The sequence below is a fragment of the Mobula birostris genome, chromosome 7 (assembly GCF_030028105.1).
Source record: "Mobula birostris isolate sMobBir1 chromosome 7, sMobBir1.hap1, whole genome shotgun sequence".
NCBI lineage: Eukaryota > Metazoa > Chordata > Chondrichthyes > Myliobatiformes > Myliobatidae > Mobula > Mobula birostris.
This window is the reverse complement of record NC_092376.1, coordinates 31,527,175-31,551,337: the sequence shown is the minus strand read 5'-3', so window position 1 is coordinate 31,551,337 and position 24,163 is coordinate 31,527,175. Positions and strand designations below refer to the sequence as shown.

The following is a 24,163-nucleotide window of genomic DNA, read 5'->3' as shown; positions in this document are numbered from 1 at the left end:
AACAATTGAACCGCTTGCCCATGTTTGCATGTTTTTATTGTGACGAAAGAGGGTTACAAAGAGTACACATAGATTAAGATGTTAACTGTCCTGTGCTGGCACCAGTGGGATCAGCAGTTGATCTACCACCTGTCTTCAGGAGAAAGAGAGATAAGGAAGACAATGGAGCAGCATTTGGAAATGTTAATGAAGAGATGAGAGAGTTTAACGGAAGGAGACACTGGTCTGAGAACTGTCAAGATCGGCTCCTTTTTGAACCCTGAACTGTTTGAAGTGTGATGGACAGGCGATACCCCAGCAGGGGGATAAAAAGGGACAGGTTCACTAAGGCAGGACACACACGACACCACGAGGTAACGAGACCTGGAAGCGGTGCGCCTCCCACAAGTCGATGGGATTTTTTAGAGGGCTGGTCGCGGGACCAAGCCATAGACGCACAGGGTGGAAAGGTACGATCGGTGGGAACCTGGTGTGTGTCCGCCCTTGCCTGGGTGCCAGGTTCACTGCAGAGGAACGATCGTATCTGAAACGGAGGGGTCATAGTCGGTGACCTCAGAAGACATTACAAAGGGCTCGCCCGAAAGCTGACTGTGAGGAATATCGAAGGTCTGTTTGGAATCCGATTTGAATATTCATTCGCTCTCTCTCTCTCTCTCTCTCTCTCTCTCCCCCACGGCATGGCAGTGATTACTATGAACTGAGCTGAACTCAATTGAACTGAACTTTGCGTCACTTTGAAACTGGTCATTTACCCCTAGACGACGATAGAGCTTGATTGATCCTATTATCCTAGTTCTGTGGACATGTGTGTTTATCATTGCTGAACTGTTGCATTTATTATTCTTTCGATCAGAGTAGTGTTACTTATTTCTTTAATAAAATTTTCTTAGTTCCAGTAACCCAGACTCTAACTGAGTGATCCATTTCTGCTGGTTTAGCAACCCAGTTACGGGGTACGTAACATAATACATTGAATCGCTGCCAAATGATTGGCTGATTCGATATTTGCATTAACAAGCAGGCGTGCAGGTTTACCCAAGTGGCCACCGAGTGTATGTAGCTAATGAGTTGGGGGTCACTGCTGTTTAACCAGTGAGGGCATCACTACAGGAATTCCCCAAGGCAGAGTCCTCAATTCAACCCTCTTCTGGTATTTCAATGTCCATTATTAGACGAGCATTAACAGGCAGCTTTACTGCCCTTGACATCTTGGTGGTATTTGACTAAGTGTGGTTTTAAGCAGCCTCAGTAAAACTGAAATCTTAGGGCCTGAAAGGGAAAACACTCTAGTGGCTGGAGTCATACCTCACACAAAGGAAGACGGTTGTTGTTGTTGGAGGAGGTCAGTCACAGCAGGAGTTGCCTAGGACAGTTTCCTGGGCACAGCTATCTTCAGCTAACTCAGCAGTAATTTTCTCTCTATCATAAAGTCAGAAGAGGGGATGATTGATGATGATAACACAATGTTCAATTCTGTTGGTAATCCTTCAGCAAGTGAAATATCACATAAGAGCATTCAGCAACATTGATTGGCTGATAACTGGCAAGTTGCACTTGTGCAATTATTGTGCCAGGGTAATGATCATCTCGAAAAAGCAAGTCAACCAGGTACTTTTAGCAGTGATTGGTAGCACCTTTATTGGGGTCCCACCACCAGCACACTGATTTCCATTGCCCAGAAAGTCAGACGTACAAACAACGCAGCTACAAGAGGAGCTCAGAGGCTGGATATCACATGGGAAATGACTCATCTCTTGACATCCTAAATCTTATCAGTATCTACATGGCACAAGACAGGAAAGTGATCGAATACTTTCCACTTGCCTTGATGAGTCTGCTTGAGATAATTAAAGGCAAAACAGCTCACTTGTTTGGAACTCCATCCACCACCCTAAACATTCATCCCTTCAGCACCAGTACAGAGTGGCTGCAATGTGTATCATTTACAAACTGCACTGTAGTTATGAGGCCAAGTTGCTTCAAGGAGGACCCCTACCACTAAGGACAATAGTTTTAGGCACATGGATACATCATGTGTCTTTTCCTCTAAGTCACATACCATCCTGAATTGGAAACATACTGGAAACTGAAAAAGGGTCTGGTGCTTTCCCTGCATTTATGACAAATAAATTCTTATCGGGCTCCCAGCCGGTACTTGTACTCGTACCCATAGCCATAACTGTACCCGGCTGGAAGCCCGAGAAGAGTTTATTCGTCGTATTGGAAATTCCTTACCAGTGGGTCTAAAAACTAGAATTTCCTTCCCCAATAGAATTGTGGAGTCCAAGATTGTGGCTTACTACTATTTTGTTCAGGGCAGTAAAGGATGGGTAATAATTACTGACCATTAAGTTACTAGTCTGTTAATTTACCTCCTGCACCTCCACTGTGCTGCGGAGACACTGGAACAAGCAGCTACACTAACTGCATTGTCTTCTGGGTTTAAACAGCTAACATCTCATTTTCTTTGAAGTCTCTACGGTAGATTAGAAAGCACAAAGTTTGGAATTTCTACCTTATTTATACACAAACTAAATATGTAAATATTAAAAAATATTCCCTTCTTAAATACCATTCAGCCACTCTGATTTTTCAGGCAGTAACCATCACAGAGTCCAGCTTTAACATTGCGCTCATGCCAGCAATGCACAGGAAATGGTCTCAGTAGAATCAGACATGTGGCTGGCCTTGAACATTTAGAAGAACTTACTTCAGAGATGTTTTTGTCGGTCTCCTTTCGTTTCTCTTCCAGCTTCCTTTCAATACCCACAATTCCTGCGGCTCTCACTCTTCCTGCCTGTAAAAATAGGACATTCTTAATTATCCTACAGGACAAATCTTCTATTCATTGTTTTTGGTCTTTCACAAATGCAAATATTTCCTACTATTTATGATTGTTAAAAACTCTCAGAGGAAATGCAGTATAAAGGGAAGTCAGTTATTTTTACTAACCACAGTTGTGACTTAGTTAAACTTAATCCTCTTTCAAGCAAAGAGATGTTGAGCAACATGCTTTTCAAGCCCCTACCATATTGCCCATGCAGTGACAACTGAGGGAAACACAAAATATAGGTTTTGTATTTTCATGTGCAACACACTCAGAATGCTGGAGGAACTCAACAGGTCAGGCAGCACCTAAGGAGAGAAATAAGTAGTTGACGTTGAGCTCAGACCCTTCATCAGGGCTCCCTTCAGTCCTCCAGCATTTTGTGTGTGGTACTCACAGTTTCCAGCATCTGCAGAATCTCTTGTGCCTTTGTATTTTCATCACTGGCATTATGTTTGGAGAATTCAGAAATTAATCTTAACTCTTCAGTCACTACATTAAATAGAATAATATCTCTGAAGAGACCTTTAGATTATGAAGACACGTAGTCCTCTTTTATTGTCATTTAGTAATGCATGCATTAAGAAATGATACAATATTTCATCCGGTGTGATATCACAAAACACAGGACAGACCAAGCCTGAAAAAACTGACAAAACCACATTAATTATAACATATAGTTACAACAGTGCAACAATACCATAACTTGATGAAGAAGTCCACGAGCACAGTAAAAGTTCAAAGTCTCTCAAATGTCCCACATCTCACGCAGACGGGAGAAGGAAGAAAAACTCTCCCTGCCATGCCGACCACGGTCTGACTCTGAGTCATCCTAAAACTTCGAGCTCTGCTCAGCTCTCCAACACTGAGTACTGAGCGCCATCTCTGTCCGAACGATTCGACCTCAACCTCGGTCGCCAACAGCAGGCAAAGCCGGGGATTTTGAGGCCTACCCTCCGAAAGATTCCTGACCACGCAGTAACGACAGCAGCGAACGAGCGTTTCAGAAATTTCTCCAGATGTTCCTCTGTGCTTTCATGTCCATTCTCCATCAAATCAGAATTGTCCACGGCCCCTATTTAACAGATACGACATCATTTTTCACCGGAGGGCTGCGCATGCGCAGGCGCGCTGCTCTCTCTCCTCCCGCCTTTTAGACAATTGTCTCTGTCTACTTACTGAAAGGACTATTAAACTTTGGGAAAATCTAATCTAGTGAGATGGGACAAGGAGTCCTTTCCTTCTCTTTCAGTTGTAAGAGTTTGAATTGAAATTATCTATTTATTAATCTTTCCATTTGCGCCGGGTTGATGTCCAGCTCGCAACTCGGCCTGGTAAAATAATACTGCGAAATGTCTGTGCGAGGAGTGGTGCCCCACACAGCCTTTTGAACTGTGCCTTGTAAGGCATGAAAATGCCCGACGCTGGCCTCTCATGTCTGAGTCAACATCATCATCATCAGCATCATTTATTACTGAATGTGACTACAAAATTATTAGCTTGGCTGAAAAGAAAGTGGTACAAACATGACACATGTTGAAACAATGGTCAACAGAACACAAAATCAATGTACATTATTGAAATATGGAGTTTTAAAAGTCATCAGACCAAATTTATGCTGTACCTACAATTGCCTTCACCCCAACAATAAAATGGAAGTGCATTATTATTCAGCTGAATAAACAAGAAAAAATATCAGTTCAATATATTAAAAGTGTAAAGAAGCAGGCAGCACAAATGGGAAACAGATACAAAGCAGTAGTGGATTCAAGGCTAGGGTTAGTTGCATATAGGTTCTAAATTGGTTTGAGTATATTAATGCACTTTTTTGCCTTATCACAATAAATGACGGAATAGCACAATAGTACATACTTGTGATCGACTAGCTGGCTGCATTGGCTGTGATACAGAAATATGCTCCCATCGCTTTTGAGATAATTCTTCTGTTAGTCGTCTATAAAACTGTAAAAATAATATTAAATATTGATCAAAGCTATACATAATCAGCACTTCACAAATGGTGTTAAGATATCATACTTCGATCTGCAGTTTGAACCACTATAACAACTACATCAAGACCCTTGCAGTTATATATAAAATGCCTTGGAAACGGTAAATTACAGGTATTTGGGGGTTAATGTAAATCATTTAAGAACTATGCGTATGACTTGTTCCCCAGGTCACTCCTCAGAATTAGACAATTTCACCATTCACCACAATTGGTCTTTGGACAGGTGTGTGGATCCCAGCTGATAAAGGACAAAATGGACAGAAAAAAAGAGTGAGAACAAGGCAGAGGAAGAGAGTGAGGCTGTGATTTTGTCCATTTTATGAAGCCATCCATCACGTATCGTTAGACTCAACTGTAAACAAGATGGAAACAAGGCTGAAGTGATCAGTTAGCTGATCTCCATGGTCCACTCTCCTTTCCTATCAGATTCCTTCCACTCCAGCTCTTTACTTTTCCTATCCACCAGGCCCCCCCCCCCCCCACCATCTTCTTATTCTGGCGTTTTCCCCTTTCCTTCCCAGTCCTGAAGATGGGTCTTGGCCTGAAATGTCGACTGTTTACTCATTTCCATAGACGCTTCCTGACCTGAATTCCTCCAGCATTTTGTGTGTGTTGTTCAAGATGAGGTGTCAGACCTTGGGGAGTAAACATTGATCATATGGACAGAACACAGATATGTACAAGATTTCATTAATTCCTCAACCTCTTAAACAATCAGCTTTCTTCTTATGAGCTTTTCAAAATCTCAATCCTATACTTCATTGTATATAGTCATAGTCATACTTTATTGATCCCGAGGGAAATTGGTTTGACTACCAACATGAGATTCATTTCCTAGCAGATATTCACAGCAGACAGAAAATACAATAGAATCGATGAAAAGCTACATACGAAGACTGACAATCAATATGCAAAAGACAAGCTATGCAAATACAAAAAAAAGTAAATAGTACTGAGAACATGAGTTTATAGTCCTTGAGTCCATAGTGCTACATGAATTACTCTGGTTTCCACATTTTTTTGCTTTCAATTTTAAATCATTATACAACGCTTCTGGCCAGCAGGAGAAAGAGAAAGGAAACAGGCACTGTTTTAATTCTAAAATTCAGTAGATCTCCAGGCCAAATCATAAATTGGTGGCACAAGAGGAACCAAAAAATAGCAGCCATTTAACTCTTGTAGCAGAAATAATTTTTGAGGTCCCTAAGTAGTCCATGGCCCTCCAAGTATTGACACTATCAACTACAGTGGTGCTAGAAAGTTTGTGAACCCTTTAGAATTTTCTCTATTTCTGCACAAATATGACTTAAAATGTGATCAGATCTTCATGTGCCTTAAAACTAGATAAAACCTACTCAATTAAATAAATAACACAAAAAACATTATACTTGTTCATTTATTTATTTATTGAGCAAAACAATCCAATATTACATGTATTTGTTGGAAAAAGTATGTGAACCTCTAGGAATAACAGTTCCTTTAAAGGGGAAATTAGAGTCAGTTGTTTCAATTAATGGGATGACAATCAGGTGTGATAAGGGAGCCCCCATCCTATTTAAAGAACACAAACTTGGGTCTTCACTTTCAAGTCAGATTTTCACCACACAAATTTAGTAAGTGTGCCATGCCTCGATCAAAGGAGATTACTGAGGACCTTAAAACAGAAGTTGCTGATGCTCACCAGGCTGGAAAATGATACAAAACCATCTCTAAATTAGAGTTTGGGCCCCACCAAGTCACAGCCAGGCAGATGGTGTACAAATGGAGGAAACGCAACACCATTGTTGCTCTCCCCAGGAGTGGTCGACCAACAAAAATCACTCCAAGAGCAGTCACAAAGAACCCCAGGGTAACATCTAAGGTGCTACAGGCCTCTCTTGTATTGGCTAATGTCACTATTTATGAGTCTACCATCAGGCAAACATTGAACAGCAATGGTATGCGTGGCAGGATTGCAAGGAGAAAGCCACTACTCTCCAAGAAGAGCATTGCTGCCCATCTAAAGTTTGCTAAAGACCACATGGATAAGGCAGAAGGCTATTGGAAGAATGTTCTGTGGACAGATGAGTCCAAAATAGAACTTCTTGGCTTAAATTAGAAGCGTTATGTTTGGCGAAAAACAAACACTGCATTCCAGCACAAGAATCTCATCCCATTAGTGAAATTGAATCTGAGTCACAATTAGGTTTATTATCACTGGCATGTGACGTGAAATTTGTTAACATGGTGGTGGCAGTGTCGTGGTTTGGGCCTTTTTTGCTGCCTCAGGACCAGGACAGCTTGCCATCATTGATGGAACTATGAATTCTGAATTGTACCAGCAAATTCTCCAGGAAAATGTCAGGGTATTCGTCCACGAACTCAAGTTCAAGAGAAAGTGGGTCATTGAGCAAGACAAGGACCCTAAACACACGTCAGTCTACCAAATAATGGTAAAAGCAGAAGAAATTTTATGTTTTGGAATGGCCGAGTGAAAGTTCTGACCCTAATCCTATAGAAATGTTCTGGAAGGACCTGAAGCAAGCAGTTCATGCAAGGAAGCCCACCAACATCCCAGAGATGAAGCAGTTTTGTAAGGAGGAATGGCCAAAAATTCCTCCAAGCTGATGTGCAGGACTGGTCAACAGTTACTGGAAATGTTTGGTTGAAGCTATTGAGGGGGGATGACATCGGACACTGAAAGCAAAGGTTCACATAATTTTTCCAACAAATACATGTAATATTGGATCATTTTCCTCAATAAATAAATGATAGAGTATAATTTTTTTGTTATTTGTTTAATTGGGTTCGTTTTATCTCGTTTTAGGACACACGAAGATCATTTTAGGGCATATTTATGCAGAAACAGAGAAAGTTCTAAAGTGTTCACAAACTTTCTAGCACCAGTGTATTTCCTTGGGTCTCCATCATGTTCAGCTCACCACCGTGGCCTTGACAGATCTCCTTCAGACAGGGTGGTAATATTTAAATAATAGGTACCAGAATGTTCCTTACCCACATCTAAATCTATCTCTACTCATCAATAGGCTTAACACTTCATAATCTTAAATCAGATACAATTTGGTCCTGTGAGGGCAAGATCAGAGGTAAGCTGTGGAGCACCATGTCTACTTATTGAAACTTAAAATACACTAAGTATTACTTCTGAACAATCTGAGTAAGATTTTGGACATGTGAAGATCAAAATAATTAGAAATAACTATTTTGTAAGACTCAGTGATTACAAAGCTTCATTTTAATGGGAAATGTTTAGTTAAAATTAAACAGTACTGCTCCCATAATGAACAGTTTGTTGTAACCACAGGAATGAACATGACCTTTGCTTATTAAGATCTACTGTATGAACATATCTATTCAATGTATGTTAGATAACATGTCTACTCAACAGGCAGAGGTTCCTTGCACTTAAACTGCATTGTTGAATAGCATTTTATTTTGGTCCAACCAGGTTCATTGCCACTTTCCCCACCTGCCTGGAACTCAGTTACTGAAACATGGTGTCTCTGTAGTCATTGAAGACAATACAGTGGCAGTGGAATTCATTACTGAAGGAGCAGAATACAAAAGCAGAAGGGAAATACTAAATGTAAATGGAGATTCAGATAGAGAACACCACTTGTCTAGATACATTAGTGATCTTCAATTACGAAAGGAAACAAAAGCATGAAAGGGCTAATAATTCATTGGGCTGTTTCTAGAAGCAATGCAACTATTTTCAGGCCTTTCTCGGGAGTACAGAATACTAAGACTTTACAATGTTAAGGGGTCTATTAGTGTGGGAAGAATCTGCTTCCACATGGGTAAATGCAGCATCTATGCAGAGGAATAAACAGTTGATGTTTTTGGCCAAGACTCTTCATCAGGACTACAAAGGAAGAGGGAAAAAGGAGAAAGGGGATATTCTTCAGCCGTTTTCCTTTTCCACATCATCTCCCAACTTCTCACTTCATCCCCACTCCCCCACCTACTTACCTTCCCACTCACCTGGCTTCACCTATCACCATTGAGCCTGAGCTCCTTTCCCTCCCCCACCTTCTTATTCTGGCCTTTCCCCCCCTTCCTTTCCAGTCCTGATGAAGGGTCTCAACCTGAAGCACTGACTATTCCTTTCCACAGATGCTGCCTGAGCTGCTGAGTTCCTCCAGCATTTTGTGTATGGTACTGGGGATTTCCAGCATCTGCATGAGTAAATATGGGAGCAAGATGGTACACATACAAGATCATAATTAACTGATCTAATAATCTTAAGAGAAATTTCTTTTCATACACTGTCGTGAATCTGTATCGCACTACCAAATGGAATGTTAGTGCTGGTGGTGTAGTGGTATCTGCATTCTGACTTTGGCTGGCTCCTTGCACACTTTCCATCCGTGCTGGGTTGAGCGTCAAAACAGCAACTCGACCTCATAAACAGACAAACACTAAGGAAATAGCAAGGTCGCTGCCCAAACCGCCAAATAAGGCACAGGGAGGAACTTTACCCTTTTGCGTTATCAAATGCAATAGCTGGAGAAAGCTTATCACTTCAAGAAGATTGGTATCTCTAACAGCTGGAGCCAAGTATTGTAGAGAAGGAGACGCGTGACTAGTCTCCTATTGTATTATTTAAGTTTGTGCTAACTTACGTTTGTCTTTGTCTTGCAATGTACTGTGCTGCTGCTACAAAAAGATAATGTACACCCTGTGTAAGCTATGATAGGAATAAACTTGAACTTGACTATGACTAGAATCATTGACAAATGGCTTGGAAGGATAGAATAGACATGAAAAGGTGCAGTGAATGAGACATTATTATTCCAGTGATAAACTAACAAACACCAGTTCATTTATACTGTATCTTCCAATTGTTTTGACTGAACATATGTGAAAAATACTGTTTAAACGCAGTAAAGCTGACTGTGGTGTAGTGGGCATGGGCTGAATCAAGGCAGTAGGGTCCGGGTTTGGGTCAGAGTGGGGAATGAGCCAATGTTTAGCCATTCCTGCAGCGAACTTGGAGGCAATTCGATTCAGCAGAACCGAGGCAAGGCAAGCGGAGGCCACGCAGAGTCAAGGCAGCAGAAGACCCGAGATTTGATCGATTTAAATGCTGAGCCGAATTGAGGTGGTGGGATACAGGCCCGAGAATGTATCGAAGCGGCAGGGTCCAGGTCCAAGAGCAAAGGTCCAGATGATTTAAGTGCCGGGCCAGATTGAAAAGGACAGGGAGGTACGGGCCGGTTCAAGCCGCTGCTCCGCGAGGTTTACTCGTCTCTGCACCGAACTTCAATTCATTACTCCGGGAGGTTTACCGTCTCTGCACTGAACTGTGGCTGTGGTCTTCAACTATCACAGCACGAACTCACTTTCGTGAACTTCAGTTCTGAATGCTATTTGTTTACTTTTATTGTTACAATTTTTTTTCTCTGCACGTTGGGTGTTTGACCGTCTTTTGTTTTAATGGGTTCTACTGGGTTTCATTGTTTTGCAGCTAAATGTAAGAAGATGAATCACAAAGTTGTATAAGTATACATACTTTGATAATAAATATACTTTGATTTGATCTTGACTTGAAGGTAAGGCACAAAACTGAAGAGGATAACTTGTTGGAGCAGATAGAGAAGCCTGAACAGGATGTAAAGGCAGGAAATTAAAAGTACGGCATCCCAGCAGTCAGCCAAGGAACGGCTGCTAGCTCCAAGGAGATCAAAATCAGGTCAGGTACAAGGGAAATTAAAAAAAAACTGTTTATATTATCATTGAGCTTAAAAAGGAAATGTCAAGGAGAATCACAAACACGAGGAATTCTGCAGATGCTGGAAATTCAAGCAACACACATCAAAGTTGCTGGTGAACGCAGCAGGCCAGGCAGCATCTCTAGGAAGAGGTACAGTCGACGTTTTGGGCCGAGTCCCTTCGTCAGGACTAACTGAAAGAAGAGATAGTAAGAGATTTGAAAGTGGGAGGGGGAGGGGGGATCCAAAATGATAGGAGAAGACAGGAGGGGGAGGGATGGAGCCAAGAGCTGGACAGGTGATTGGCAAAAGGGATATGAGAGGATCATGGGACAGGAGGCCCAGGGAGAAGGAAAGTGGGGGGGAAACCCAGAGGATGGGCAAGGGGTATAGTCAGGGGGACAGAGGGAGAAAAAGAGAGAGAGAGAAAGAATGTGTGTATATAAATAAATAACGGATGGGGTACGAGGGGGAGGTGGGCATTAGCGGAAGTTAGAGAAGTCAATGTTCATGCCATCAGGTTGGAGGCTACCCAGACGGAATATAAGGTGTTGTTCCTCCAACCTGGGTGTGGCTTCATCTTTACAGTAGAGGAGGCCGTGGACAGACATATCAGAATGGGAATGGGACGCGGTGGATGAACATAGAAGAATCAGGCAGCTCGTAAGCTCAGGTGGAGTACATGTAGCTGACAAATACATGCTGGATGAGAACCAAAGAAAAGTGGGAATTGGGACCGGGAGCATACGAGGTGAGAAAGAAATATGTGTTTCGAAGGTGGTCCATTGAGTTTTATGCTGACCATCGCCAAGATTTGTTTCATTCGTAAGGCCAGTGATGTTGTAGGGGTGGAACTGGACTCTCACACGGTGGTGTCTGAAAAGAGGATGCTGTCTAAGTTGCATGCCATCTTGGACAATGTCTCCCATCCACTACATAATGTACTTGGTGGGCACAGGAGTACATTCAGCCAGAGACTCATTCCTCCAAGATGCAGCACAGAGCGTCATAGGAAGTCATTCCTGTCTGTGGCCATCAAACTTTACAACTCCTCCCTTGGAGGGTCAGACACCCTGAGCCGATAGGCTGGTCCTGGACTTATTTCATAATCTACTGGCACAATTTACATATTACTATTTAACTATTTATGGTTCTATTACTATTTATTATTTATGGTGCAACTGTAATGAAAACCAATTTCCCCCGGGATCAATAAAGTATGACTATGATTATGACTATGACTATTTAAAGTTCTGGATTTATTTAATTACCCTGCTAGGTGGTTTTACAACCTGCTTATCTGCATCAGTGGCCCAGAGGTCTAAGTGTTAAGTTCACTATACGAGGAACTTCAGAAATGTCCAAAAGCTGCTTTCTCCACAAGTCAGAAACATCCATTTTCTACAGCAGCCCATATTGTATCGCACTACAATCAGTTGCTATGGTTGGCATTCGTCTGTCTCGAAGGACAATGAGTGATGATGATTATCATCACAAGCCTGGACGGAAGATATTGAGATCCTGGGATGCCCAGTCATCAAGATCCCCCTCTGGGCCTCACCAGTGTAGTCCAGAGGAAAGCTTATGAAGCAACACGTTTGGCACCAGCTTGGCTGCAGGAGCTGCCGGAAGGATGTTCAGTGATGTCCAGCTGCCTGAGGGGCTCCACTCCGGATTTGCTGTCTGGGTTCAGTCCCATAGCGTTCGTCTCTCCCGAGGCTGCCCACAAGGCAGTGGGGCTACTTACCCATAACCAGGGAACTGGTTCACAAGCACGAAGGCACATCCACATGCCAGTAGGCCAGTGTGCTACATGTGCTGGGGCCAGATCTCCTTCCCGACCTCGGTAGTTCAGCCTGAGTCTGAAAGAAGTTCAGTTTCCATGTGTCACCAGCGAGGAGGCACTACATCAGGCTTGCTGTTGGAGAAGCTACGTCCTGGCAGGGAGAGACTTGCACGTTCAGCCCTCCTTTTCGTGAGACTGCTAGCCAGTGGTGGAAGCTGAAAGTGAGAGTGCAAGATCTACCCACCACATTACAACACTAAATGCATCACAACAAACATTTAGACAGTTGCTACAATTCTCTAAATAATCACTATAACGCTACGCATAATTAGACTAGTAGAATAGATAGTGTCCAGTTATTAATGAATGCTAGGGAATATTGTATTATTATTACTACTCATAATACTATTAATATTTATTACTACTAAGTATTTTTTGCACTACCTTACTTTCCCTTTTCTATTTTCTATTCAAGATTTATAATTTAAATTTTTACTATTTACTATCGATTTGTACTCCAGGGAGCGCGAAGCGTAGAATCAAATATCGCTGTGATTATTGTATGCTCTAGTATCAATAGTTTGGCGACAATAAAGTACTACTAGTTTGAAAAATACAAACGTTTGTACTTTAAAATGTGTGGAAGAATTTGTGTCCAGTTGGATTTCTGTAAGTCAATCAATTATATCCATGGAGCCCCTGTACTAGATACCACAACTGATATTTCAATTTAATTTTTTGGAAGCATAATAAATGTAAGCATTGGTGAATTGTCTTACACAATACCGAGACCTCAACAATGGAGCTGGCAGTAGATGATGACACACCACAACGGGAGTGAAGGTGGAGGAAGCTGCGGCAGAGAAGGGTCCCCAGTCATCTTGCCACTGGACCCTGATCCCAATCCGTCAATGATAGTGTGGCGACTGCTCGTACATCAGCCTCCTCATACATCAGCCTCCTCATGTTAAACAAAGCCACGCGCAGGCACCCTCCATTAAGAGAATTCACCATAACTTCTCGGATTGAGTCCTCTGGCAATCAGCAAGTGGCAAAGGAGGCAGGATTATGTGGATCCCAGATCAGCCTCTAGACCCAGCAACAGCCAACCCCTTAGGAGAACATCATACTCAAGGTTCACACTATTACTGACAAAATATTTTAACTCTAGGTATTATAGTTACCTCAATCTGTCCGTGTTCCCTGAAGGATAGTTTGATGAAAGTGTACTTGCTGCTCTGATATGGACCAGGCTCTTTGTTGGATGGAACTGGGTGGAGATGGACTATTATCTTAGCACTGGAAATAAAATAAAAAGGTTCAGTTTTTAGGCATTTACTAAGTGAAATTTAAACTGCCCGGTTATAAATGTACATGGCTGTAGAGACAACAGACACTCAGAGGGATTCTGTGATGTTCATTCTTCTAAATTTAGCCAGAAGTTTACAAAATCTAATCACAAGAAATTAACCCAATTTTGATTTGATGTTCAGATGTTCAGCCTTAAAGAAAATGTTCAGCAAAGTTAGGCATTTCTTCAGAAGGGAAAATATGATTCCACTTTGTAACATGTATTTAAATGAGTGTTCAACGGTTCACTGTCCTCAGCATGGAATGTCTGTGACATTAAAGTACAGGGAAAACTGATATTCTCTTAATAACAAGGAACAAAACAAAACTGCCAATTCTTCTATGGAAATCTACTCTTGATGATTACATGGAAAGTCTACCACAGACAGCCCCTGCTGAAATAGACAAAGGATATTGCAATATAAATTGTCTGTGGAGTTGCAACAAATTATGCACCACAGAGTAATGCAGCATTGAAGCTCATCGTTCTAAAGCCGCAATCTGTTAAACTGACAAATCTTTCAGCAAATTAGCAACCAGATGCTTAGATTCACAGCAAATGTAACACTTCTAACATGATCAAATATCCAGAATGATAATTTTAAAAATTGATAACCATTCACATAACATTCAGGATAGTGATCATAGAGATGGATAGGTTTTAAGAAATGAGAGAGAGGCAAAAATATTATGGAAGAAATTTCCAGAGCTCAAGGCAATTGATAGGGGAAGTCAGGAAGATCTGAGTGCGTTTGGACTCAAGATCAAGAGGAATGAAAAGACCTCAAGAACACTATTGGGCTGAAGGAGATTACTAAAATACTTGGGTTGAGGGGTGGGTACAGAGGAGTGCATGGATGAAGAATGGCTGGAAGGTTTGAAGCAAAGAAGACGAGTTTTGAAATTGCTGGAACCGAATTCAAAGTAAGCCAATGGACACAGGGTTGACAGGTGAATGGGAATTAGTGTGCACGTGAGGGAATGGGAAAGGGGCTTATTTTTCTGACGAAGGGTCTTGGCCCGAAACGTCAACTGTTTACTCTTTTCCATAGATGCTGCCTGGCCTGCTGAGTTCCTCCCGCACCTTGTGTGAGTTGCTTTGGATTTCAGCATCTGCAGAGTTTCTCGTGTTTGTTTTTCTGTTGTCTTGCCTTGTTCCGTTGTTGTTGTTGTTTGTGTTGCTCTGTGTCGTATGTTGTGTTGAACCATGTGTGCATGACACGTTGATGACATTTGCAGGCTGTCCCCAGCACATCCTCGGGTGTGTTGGTTGTTAACACAAATGATGCTATCACTGTATGTTTCGATGTACGTGTGAAAAATAAATCTGAATCTGAAAGCTGAATTAGTTACACCAGGTTAGAACACAGAACATAAGAAGTAGGAAAAGGAGTAGGCCATCTGGCCCATCAGTCCTTTTCCACTATTCAATAAGATCATGGCTAGTCTGGCCATGGACTCATCTCCACCAACCTGCCTTTTCCCCGTAACCTTTAATTCCCCTACTATGCAAAAATCTATCCAACCTTGTCTTAAATATATTTACTGAGGTAGCCTCCACTGCTTCATTGGGCAGAGAATTCCACAGATTTACCACTCTCTGCGAAAAGCAGTTCCTCCTCATCTGTCCTGAATCTGGTCCCCCAAATCTTGAAGCTATGTCCCCTGGTTCTAGTCTCACTTACCAGTGGAAACAACTTTCCTGCCTCTATCTTATCTATCCTTTTCATAATTTTATATGTTTCTATCTTATTTTTTTTGATTCTTTTGAATCCCAGCATTCTGGATACCAGAGTTTGAATTTTTGGAATGTGCAAATTTGACCAGGAGAGCATTAGAACAATTAAGCCTTACAGTCAGAGAACACATCTACGACTAATGCCTATTCTCAATGCATTTGTCATCCTGTGCCCAATACATCTAGCTAATCTTCCATTATTAGATTCTGAATCATTACTGCATTAACACATCCTATGCAGCAGCTGTCTGTCCACTGCATTTTTAAAAATTCTTTCTCTTTCCCTTTCCAAATTCACCAGCCAGAATGAATCTTCCCCGTCCAATAATGTCTCCTTAGTTCCGACTATGATTGAAACAAACCTTGTGATGACACTGCTCCATTGCTTTGTTTGTAAATCAGGAATGCAGATAGATGACCTGGTAAAATTTTTACTGTCTTAAAGACAAAAACAAAAACATTGGTGCTAACCGCGGTGGAAAAATGTGGCTATTGGATGTAAGATTTTGGTAGTAGACCAACCTTGAAAAACATCATTACCTTGCTGCAATCATTATCCAGTAATTTTCCTTCAAAGCCCTAAATGGTAACATATTCCTGGCTCAAAGGTTTTGTATTTCCTCCATCAATTGTCATCTAATGATGACAACAATAACTTGCATACCCATACATCCCAAGAATTGGTGAAAAACTGTTAAGCCTGGCTTGCCTAACAGCAAAGATAAAAATGCACCAAATCTTCAAAAGGAAGTCAATCTATACTGATGATGCTGACCGGCATTTCATACCATGGAACATTTCTCTAGCTTCACATTCATCACCAGCATCAAGATGTCAAATGTCTTAGTTCAGGACAATGAATACCCACATCAATTAACATTAACAGTATGCTACTGAAGGTTGTGACAGCTTCACATATCTAGGCTTCAAAATGACCAAAAATCTGCCATCAATTCACAAAGTTGTAGCTACAATGTCCAAACTTTCAGAGAGCTTTCATTAAAGATTGGTATGCAGAATTAAAGTGTGAGATTGGAAATAATGTGCTGATCTGGATAGAGAATTGGGTGGGTGATGGGAAATGAAGGGAAGGAACAAATAGGTGTTTTCGAAATAGAAGACAATTACTTGTCAGCTACCCCAGAGATCAGAGCTAGGGCCCCAGCTACTTGCAGCATATATTAATGATTTACAAATGAGACAAGCTGGATGGGAGGGTGAGCATTGATGAGATGCAGAGATGCTCCTGGCTGTGTTGGAATGGTTGAAGGAGTGGGCTGGCACAGAATCACATGGATAAGTGTCAGGTTATCCATGTTGCGTTGATTGGTCGTCATTGTGGAAACTCAACTGTGACGTAGGAAGTGGGCCTCATCGCCGATTGGTTGCCTGGCAAACTCTGCGCTGTCTGGAATTTTGCCCACATTGATCTATAGAGGGGATCGAGGTCTATATGTCTGTTCATAGAATCACTTGCGGAAAACGATGCTTCCAGGGATTCCCTTGAATGCCGCATGTTTGCTTCCGCCATGACTTTCACTGATGCTCGGTTAAATTTGTGCCCCTCTCAATCTTCATGGGTAGAGACTAGGGAGAGTAGGTTCCACCCAGCTTGTGTCATCTGCAAATCATTAATATATATTGTAGTAGCTGGTGATCCTTTTGCCCTGTAGGAAGTAGTGGCCTGCAAACCCTGCCAGAGCTGAAATGCATCCATTTCCATATCTAACTTCAATCAGAATTGGTTTTACACTCTTAAAATAGCCTTCTATAGGTCATAACTGGACTTCATGTATAGTTTTGAATCGCCAGTCTTAAATGCTACAGGTCTAGCCCTCCTTTGGTTCATCCATGGCTTTTGGTTTGGGTGTGTCTGGCGTGTTCTCGAAGGCACACACTCATTCACACAGGTCTTGATGAAGTTGGTGACAGCTGTGGCATATTCACTGATTCGAAGATGAATCCATGAATATGGACCAGTCCACTGACTCAAAGCAGTCCTGGTAAATGCTCCTCCACCTCCCTTTACCATAAGTTCTTGGTCTTCACCACTGGTGTTGTAGTATTTGACAATGATAGCAATTATGTCAACTCCAGGCTTAAAAACAAGTTTGATCACCTACACTACATCAACCTTACACTGCAATTCAATCAGCTCTCCCTCAATTCGTCTTTCTTTTCCGGAAAGCTAACATTAATCTAGGAAAACCAATGGGATCAAATGCCAAAATATTGCAGGCACTTCCCAAAAGAATAATAAACTAAACTCATTAATTACTTCAAAACTTTGTTAAAGCACACGCTTCCTACCATAACAACAGCTTCAGTCAGGTTTGCTGCCAAAAGAAACACAGCATATTATCGTTACAGGTAAGAAGATTTTGTAAACAGAGATTCTACTGGGATGAATTATTATCCATGGTTACTATTTCAGAAATCATACCTATGAAAATAAAACAGATTTTTATCTGCTTCTGATTTCAATATTCTCATCAATTCAGTATCAAACTTATAATTTTAAGGCTTTTTAAAAAAAAATTTAGGATCTAAGGCTAGATAATGAGGGCCACATTGTTTCAGAACTAAGTGGTGATTATCAAAATCAAAACTAAGTGATTGCATCCAATATAATTACAATGCATTTTGTGAGTATATTTTTTCCTGAAATCACATCATTAAGCGCTGTAAAGTTTCGGGAACCTCTAGAAAGGTAATCTTCAATCTGCAGACAGAAGCTTGCATTAATGAAAACCATACCAATGATATACTGAAAGAACAGAATGATCTTTCAAACAAGTCATCCTGCAAATCTTGTGTTTTTATTTTACAGTTCATTTTGCTTTATTTTCCGAACAACAACTTCCACTATAGTCCTATTTCAAAAACATTAACTACACCGCTATGACTATAACCAATCACTTTTAACAATTTCATTATAACTACAACTTACACTTCATACTTCTTTACACCTAACAAGGTGGTTTGACATTCCATAATAACAGATTTTGCCCCTTTTTCACATGTCCTAGTTCCCCATTATCACAGTATTAGAACCAATGTCTGCTGTACCAGTATTAACAACAAGAGTCTGAATTGTGTCAGTTAACACTAAACCTCGAATTACATTTGATTTGTATCTTACTAAATTCAACATAAACATTTTACTCACTTGAACTGCAAATAATTACACACTGAGTGCATAATACTTTAGATCTTAAGCAGATTTATTAACAGTTTTAAAATGGGTTAACTATTTTATTTGCCTTACTTTGTTATTTGGAGGTAGAGCCCAGCAGGCCCAGTTACACCCATTTGACCAATTAACCAACAGATCTGTATGTCTTTGGAATGTTGGAGGAAACCAGAGGAAGCTCACGCAGTCACGGGGAGAACATGAAAACTCCTTACAGACAGCGGTGAGAATTGAACCCAGCTCGGCGGCACTGTAACAGCATTTTCAAACCGCTATGCTACCATGACACCTCAACCATCGATGCAATGATGACTCTGATTAGCAGGTTCAGTGTGGAACCTGTGAAATAATGCCAGACCATCTTCTTCCCTCTCGCTCCCGATTCCATGAACCTCCTAACCGCACATTTCACCCATCTGGCTCCATTTGCCTTTCATCTCTCTTTGAATGGTTCCTATTATTCCCCTTCATTACTTACAGTGCCTTGACAAAGTATTCAGTCCCCACAACTATTTTCACATTTTGCTGCCTCATTTTCTAAATTTAAATGATATTGAAGTAGAATTTGTTTGACCGAATCCACAAAACATTGTGCATGTCAAATCAAAAGCAAAGTTCCAAAACCTGTCAACAATTTACAAAAAAATTTTAAAAAAACAAAATTGTGAGGCTGACAAAGTATTCATCCCCTGTGTAATTACTATGCCTACTTTCCTCAGGTGCAATATACAGTATATCACCTAACTAAATCACCCAATTTGTTGAAGTAGAAAATTGGGGATCACCTGCTTTCAGTGAATTCATACGAATAAATACCCCCTCTCTCTGCAAGGCCGAACAGAGTAGTAGATTTTCAACAGAGCAAACCAAACCACTTGTCATTCAAGACAAGTCAGGGAAATGATAATAGAGAAGCATAAATCTGGGGAAGGGTACAAGCCCATCTCAAAAGCACTGAACATACTCAGAGCTCAGTGTAGTCCATAGTGAAAAAGTGGAAAAATATGAAATTATAGCCACACCACCTAGATCAGGCCTCTCCTCTAAACTTCTCACTGAAGAAGAATGGCTCTTGTAAGAGAGGTTACTGTGATACCAACGGTCTCTCGGAATGAGCAGCAGAAACCAGTGGCCGCAACTGGAGATGAAGTTCATGGATCCACAACCTCTAAGACCTTGAACAAAAAGGGTATTCAAGGAAGAGTGGCAAGGAAGAAACCCTGGCTTTAAAAAAACATACTCTTGGCCATAAAGACTTTGCAAATCATCACTTAGAAGATACGGTAAAGATGTGGAAAAAGGTCTTGCGGTCAGATGAGACTAAAGTGGAACTTATTGGTCTTGACACTAAGCTGTAAGTGCGGTGTAAATATAATACTGCAGATCAGCGAGGCAACACCATCCCTACAGTAAACTATAGAGGAGGTAGCATCATGCTATTGGGGAAGCTTCTCAGCAGCAGGGACTGGAAATCGGGTCAGGATTGATGGGAAGATGAATGTTGCTAAATACAGAGATCCTGGATAACAACCCACTAGTCCTTCCAGAAAGCTTTAACTGGGGAGGAAGTTTGTCTTCCAGCAGTGCAACAACTCAAAGCATACTGCCAGAACAACCATGGAATTGCTTCAGATTAGGAAAACTGATACCCTTGAGTGACCCAGTCAGATTCCTGACCTTAACCCAATCAAACATCTCTACCAAGACCTCAAGTTTGCTGTCCACCGTCGCTCCCCAACTATCCTGGCACAGCTTGAGCAATTTTGCAAGGAGGAATGGGCAAATCTTGCTCCATCATGTTCAGACAACCTAATAGAGACTCATCTGAAGACTACTGGCTGTAAGAGCTGCGAGAGGTGGTTCAACTAAGTACCAAACCAAAGGGAATGAATACTGACATTTCAGGTTTTGAAATTTTGGTTTTGCATGCTCTCATTTTTCTCCTTTTTTGGGGCTCTACTGTGAGAAAAGGAGCATGGATTCACAAAATTCACAGTTAAATTGATCAAAATCCATGGTTGTAATCCTCATTTCTGTGAACAAAGGGTTATGGCTGAATACTTTTACAGGGCACTGTATCAGATTGCAGCACTTGTAGCCTGTATGTCTGGTTTATAATCTCCAAATTCTCGCTCACTTTCTCTGCAGTTCACCCACTTGTCGCCACCTGCCTCTCTTTTTTTTATTTCGTCTGCTTCCACCAATATTCCCTCTAATTTGTAATGACCAGTGTGCTCAAAAATCTTGTGCTATGCAGTTTTTTGCCCAGTGACAACAACATGTGCGCACTGAATTTTTAAGTGGAAGTAAACCTGAAGCTATTCTAAGGAATAATAAGCTATTCCGCTTTAAATTAACTAGCAGTTCTTTGGAACTTCATACCCTTTGCTTCTTTGGAATTTGACATAGTGGATCAATCATTTCTTCAATAAAAACAGTATTTATAAGCTGGTTCTGAAATCCGCAGACGAATCATTGCAAACTCCATGTTGTCAACAGCGTTCACCTCAGAAACCAGAAAAGGAAATGTGATTGTGTACGATCGTAAAATATACTTAATACGCCAACAAGGTAGAGGGTGACAACCTTCTATGTGCAGTTTACATTCCTTTGTGCGTTAGAAGCAAAAGATGTGTGTGCACGCACACCTTACAGGAGGCATTGGCTTTCACCAATCACCCACCGGCCTCTGCCTCCCAACTCCAGCTCTTTTCTCCCCCGCCTCGCTGGCTTTCACCAATCACCCTCATTGCCTCGCTGGCTTTCACCAATCACCCACCCCTGCCTCTGCCTCCCCTCCCTTCCCTCATTATACTATCTTCCCTCTCCACGCTCAGTCCTGACACAGGCTCAAGACCCATAATGTTGACAATTCCTATTCCCCGCTCCCCCTCAGCTACAGATGTTGCTCAACACACAGAGCGCCTCCAGCAGTTTGTTGGTTTTATTTAGCTATGAATTATTTTATGCAGATGCTGGAACTCTGAAGTAAAAACAGAAAATGCCGAAAATATTCAGCAGATATTGGCAGCCCTGCATACTGTTTTACAGCCCCAGTGATGGGAAGATTGGGGTTCAACTCCCATTACTGGCTGTAAAGAGTTTATACATTCTCCCTGTGACTGTGTGGGTCTCCTCTGGGTGCTCCAGTTTCCCTACCCACAGTCCAAAAAAACGCACTGATTAGTTAGTAAAATGTGGGCATGCTAAATTGCTGCCAGAAGCACGGCGACACTTGCAGACTGCCCCCAGCACATCCCCTTAAATTATGTGGTTGTTGACACAAAATGACATATTACACTATGTTTCGATATACGTGTGACAAATAAAGCTAATCGTTAAAGAGATCTTTAAAATCTCTTGGAAAGTGGATTGATGAAGGGTCTCTGCCCCAATGTCGAACTTTTATTTCCCTGCATAGATGCCGCCTGACCTGCTGAGCTCCTCCAGTATTTTATATGTGTTGACAGAATTTCTAGCATCTGCAGAATCTCTTGTGTCTATACATTTTTGATTGATAATTTTTTTATTACCATTAGAACATTTTGGAAATAAAGTTATATTTTAAGCAAAGGAAATCAAGCCAAGCAGTGCAGAACAGCAGCCAGGACGTTCAGAACTTGTTCAGGCATGCACAGGAATCCCCAACTTGCTCACACCTCTGTAAGAAATGTTGTCCACACAGCACTAAAAATTCAAGCCAATATCTCATAAAAATGTTTCCATTGAAACCCCTGGTTCTTTGGATTGGATCCAGAGATTTACAGGATAAGGGATGGAGAAGATGAGTTTATTGACATGTTCAATATCTGACCTTTTTCCTATTCCAGCAGCTTGTTCTTCAAAGAAAACAATCTGTGACAGGGGCAATGCGATGCAACATTCCTGCATTCAAAGAAAAAGAAGAAATAATTTAGTAGCTAAACTTCAACAATTCTTCAATTTGGTTTAACAATACGCAGAGATCCACTTCCCTTCAGCAAAAAAAAGGGGCAAGATTCTGGAAACACTCAAATAAAAAATAAAATCAGGAAGCTGACCTTCCCACATTTTTGAAGTATTATCTATCTCTCTCTACCTGTCAACATGCACTCTAGTATTTCCTGTTTTTATTTCATTTTCCAGCATTTTTAACTTGACTCTGAGCAACATTTTGATTTTATAAATGTAAAACTGAAAATAATACATTGTGACTAATAATTGATGCAAAAGTACCTTCGCCAGGTTGTAATTTTATTATTTACATAAGACAATGTGTTGTGATTATCTGAGGGAAGTGAGCGACTTGCCTCCAGGCAAGAAGAGGGTAGACAATGAATGTACAATTATATCAGCTGAAGATGATATCCTCCAATACGCAATATCTGATTACCTTAGCCTACAAAAACTGCATTCAGTAAAATGATCATTTTCCACACCACTCAAATATAAATATGAATAAAAACATTTCATGGTAATTAAATTTTAGACATTTTCATGAGACGACATAAGTAAACACAAGTAACGATGTTGAGCTGACTTTTGATGTCTTTGACAATGGGAGCACAATCTCTGGGTTGTACAGGTGTTATAAATCTATGTATATTACTAACCTCCGCCGCACAAAGACATGTCATCCTACTCCCTTCAGAATTATAACATTAGAGCTCAAGAGGACAGACCATCCAATTTCCAATGTTCCAAACTGGTTCTCTATCAACTAACTGGATGATACTGCCCTCACCTGGATATGAATATTGAAACAGCAGTAATATTCTCTCTTCCTAGATCTTGTTAAAGATCTGTACTTGGTCCCCTCACCTACCAACTACCCATTCATGACGTAAGACCACAAGATTTTGGAGCAGAATTAGGCCATTTGGCCCATCGAGTCTGCTCCACCACTTTACCACGGCTGATATTTCCTCTCAGCCCCAATCTCCTGTCTTCTCCCTATATTCCTTCAAGCCCTGACCAGCGAAGCATCTGTCAACGTCACCCTTAAATATACACAATGACTTAGCTTCCACAGCTGCCTGTGGCAACAAATTCCACAGATTCACTACTCTCTGGCTGAAGAAATTCCTGTCACGTCCGATCTAAAAGGATGCCCCTCTATTCTGACGCGATGTCCACTGGTCTCAGACACTCCCACCATAGGAAGCATCCTCTCCACATCCATTCTATCAAGGCCTTTCACTATTCAATAGGTTTCAATAGGTCACCCCTCATTCTTCTGAATTCTAGTGAATACAGGCCTAAAGCCATCAAACACTCTTCATATGACAAGCTGTTCAACCTGGAATCATTTTCATGAACCTTCTTCGAACCCTGTCCAGTTCAGCACGTCCATTCTGAGATAAGGGGCTCAAAACTGTACACAATACTTCAAGTGAGGCCTCAGCAATGCTTTATAAAGTCTCAACATTACACCCTTGCAGTAGATGTAATGGGTGGAGCTAAGTTATGATGGCGCTAAAAGGCAACTCATTTGTTTGCATCTTCGTAAACAGCTATATTTCTATCTTTGATATCTCTTTTTTTTCCCCCTTTCAAGTTTCTTTT

At 41.2% G+C, this 24,163-nt stretch overlaps 1 protein-coding gene across 1 annotated transcript in view; it reads right to left on the bottom strand.

Annotated features, from left to right (window-relative positions):
* vps36 (vacuolar protein sorting 36 homolog) overlaps positions 1 to 24,163 on the bottom strand; it is a 60,240-nt gene that overhangs the window by 21,732 nt on the left and 14,345 nt on the right. The window contains exons 3-6 of the mRNA XM_072262847.1: positions 22,434 to 22,504; positions 13,523 to 13,637; positions 4,700 to 4,789; positions 2,711 to 2,797 (exon numbers count right to left, since the gene is read on the bottom strand). Coding sequence (XP_072118948.1) covers positions 2,711 to 2,797; positions 4,700 to 4,789; positions 13,523 to 13,637; positions 22,434 to 22,504 — 363 coding nt within the window. The remainder of the gene's footprint in view (positions 1 to 2,710; positions 2,798 to 4,699; positions 4,790 to 13,522; positions 13,638 to 22,433; positions 22,505 to 24,163) is intronic.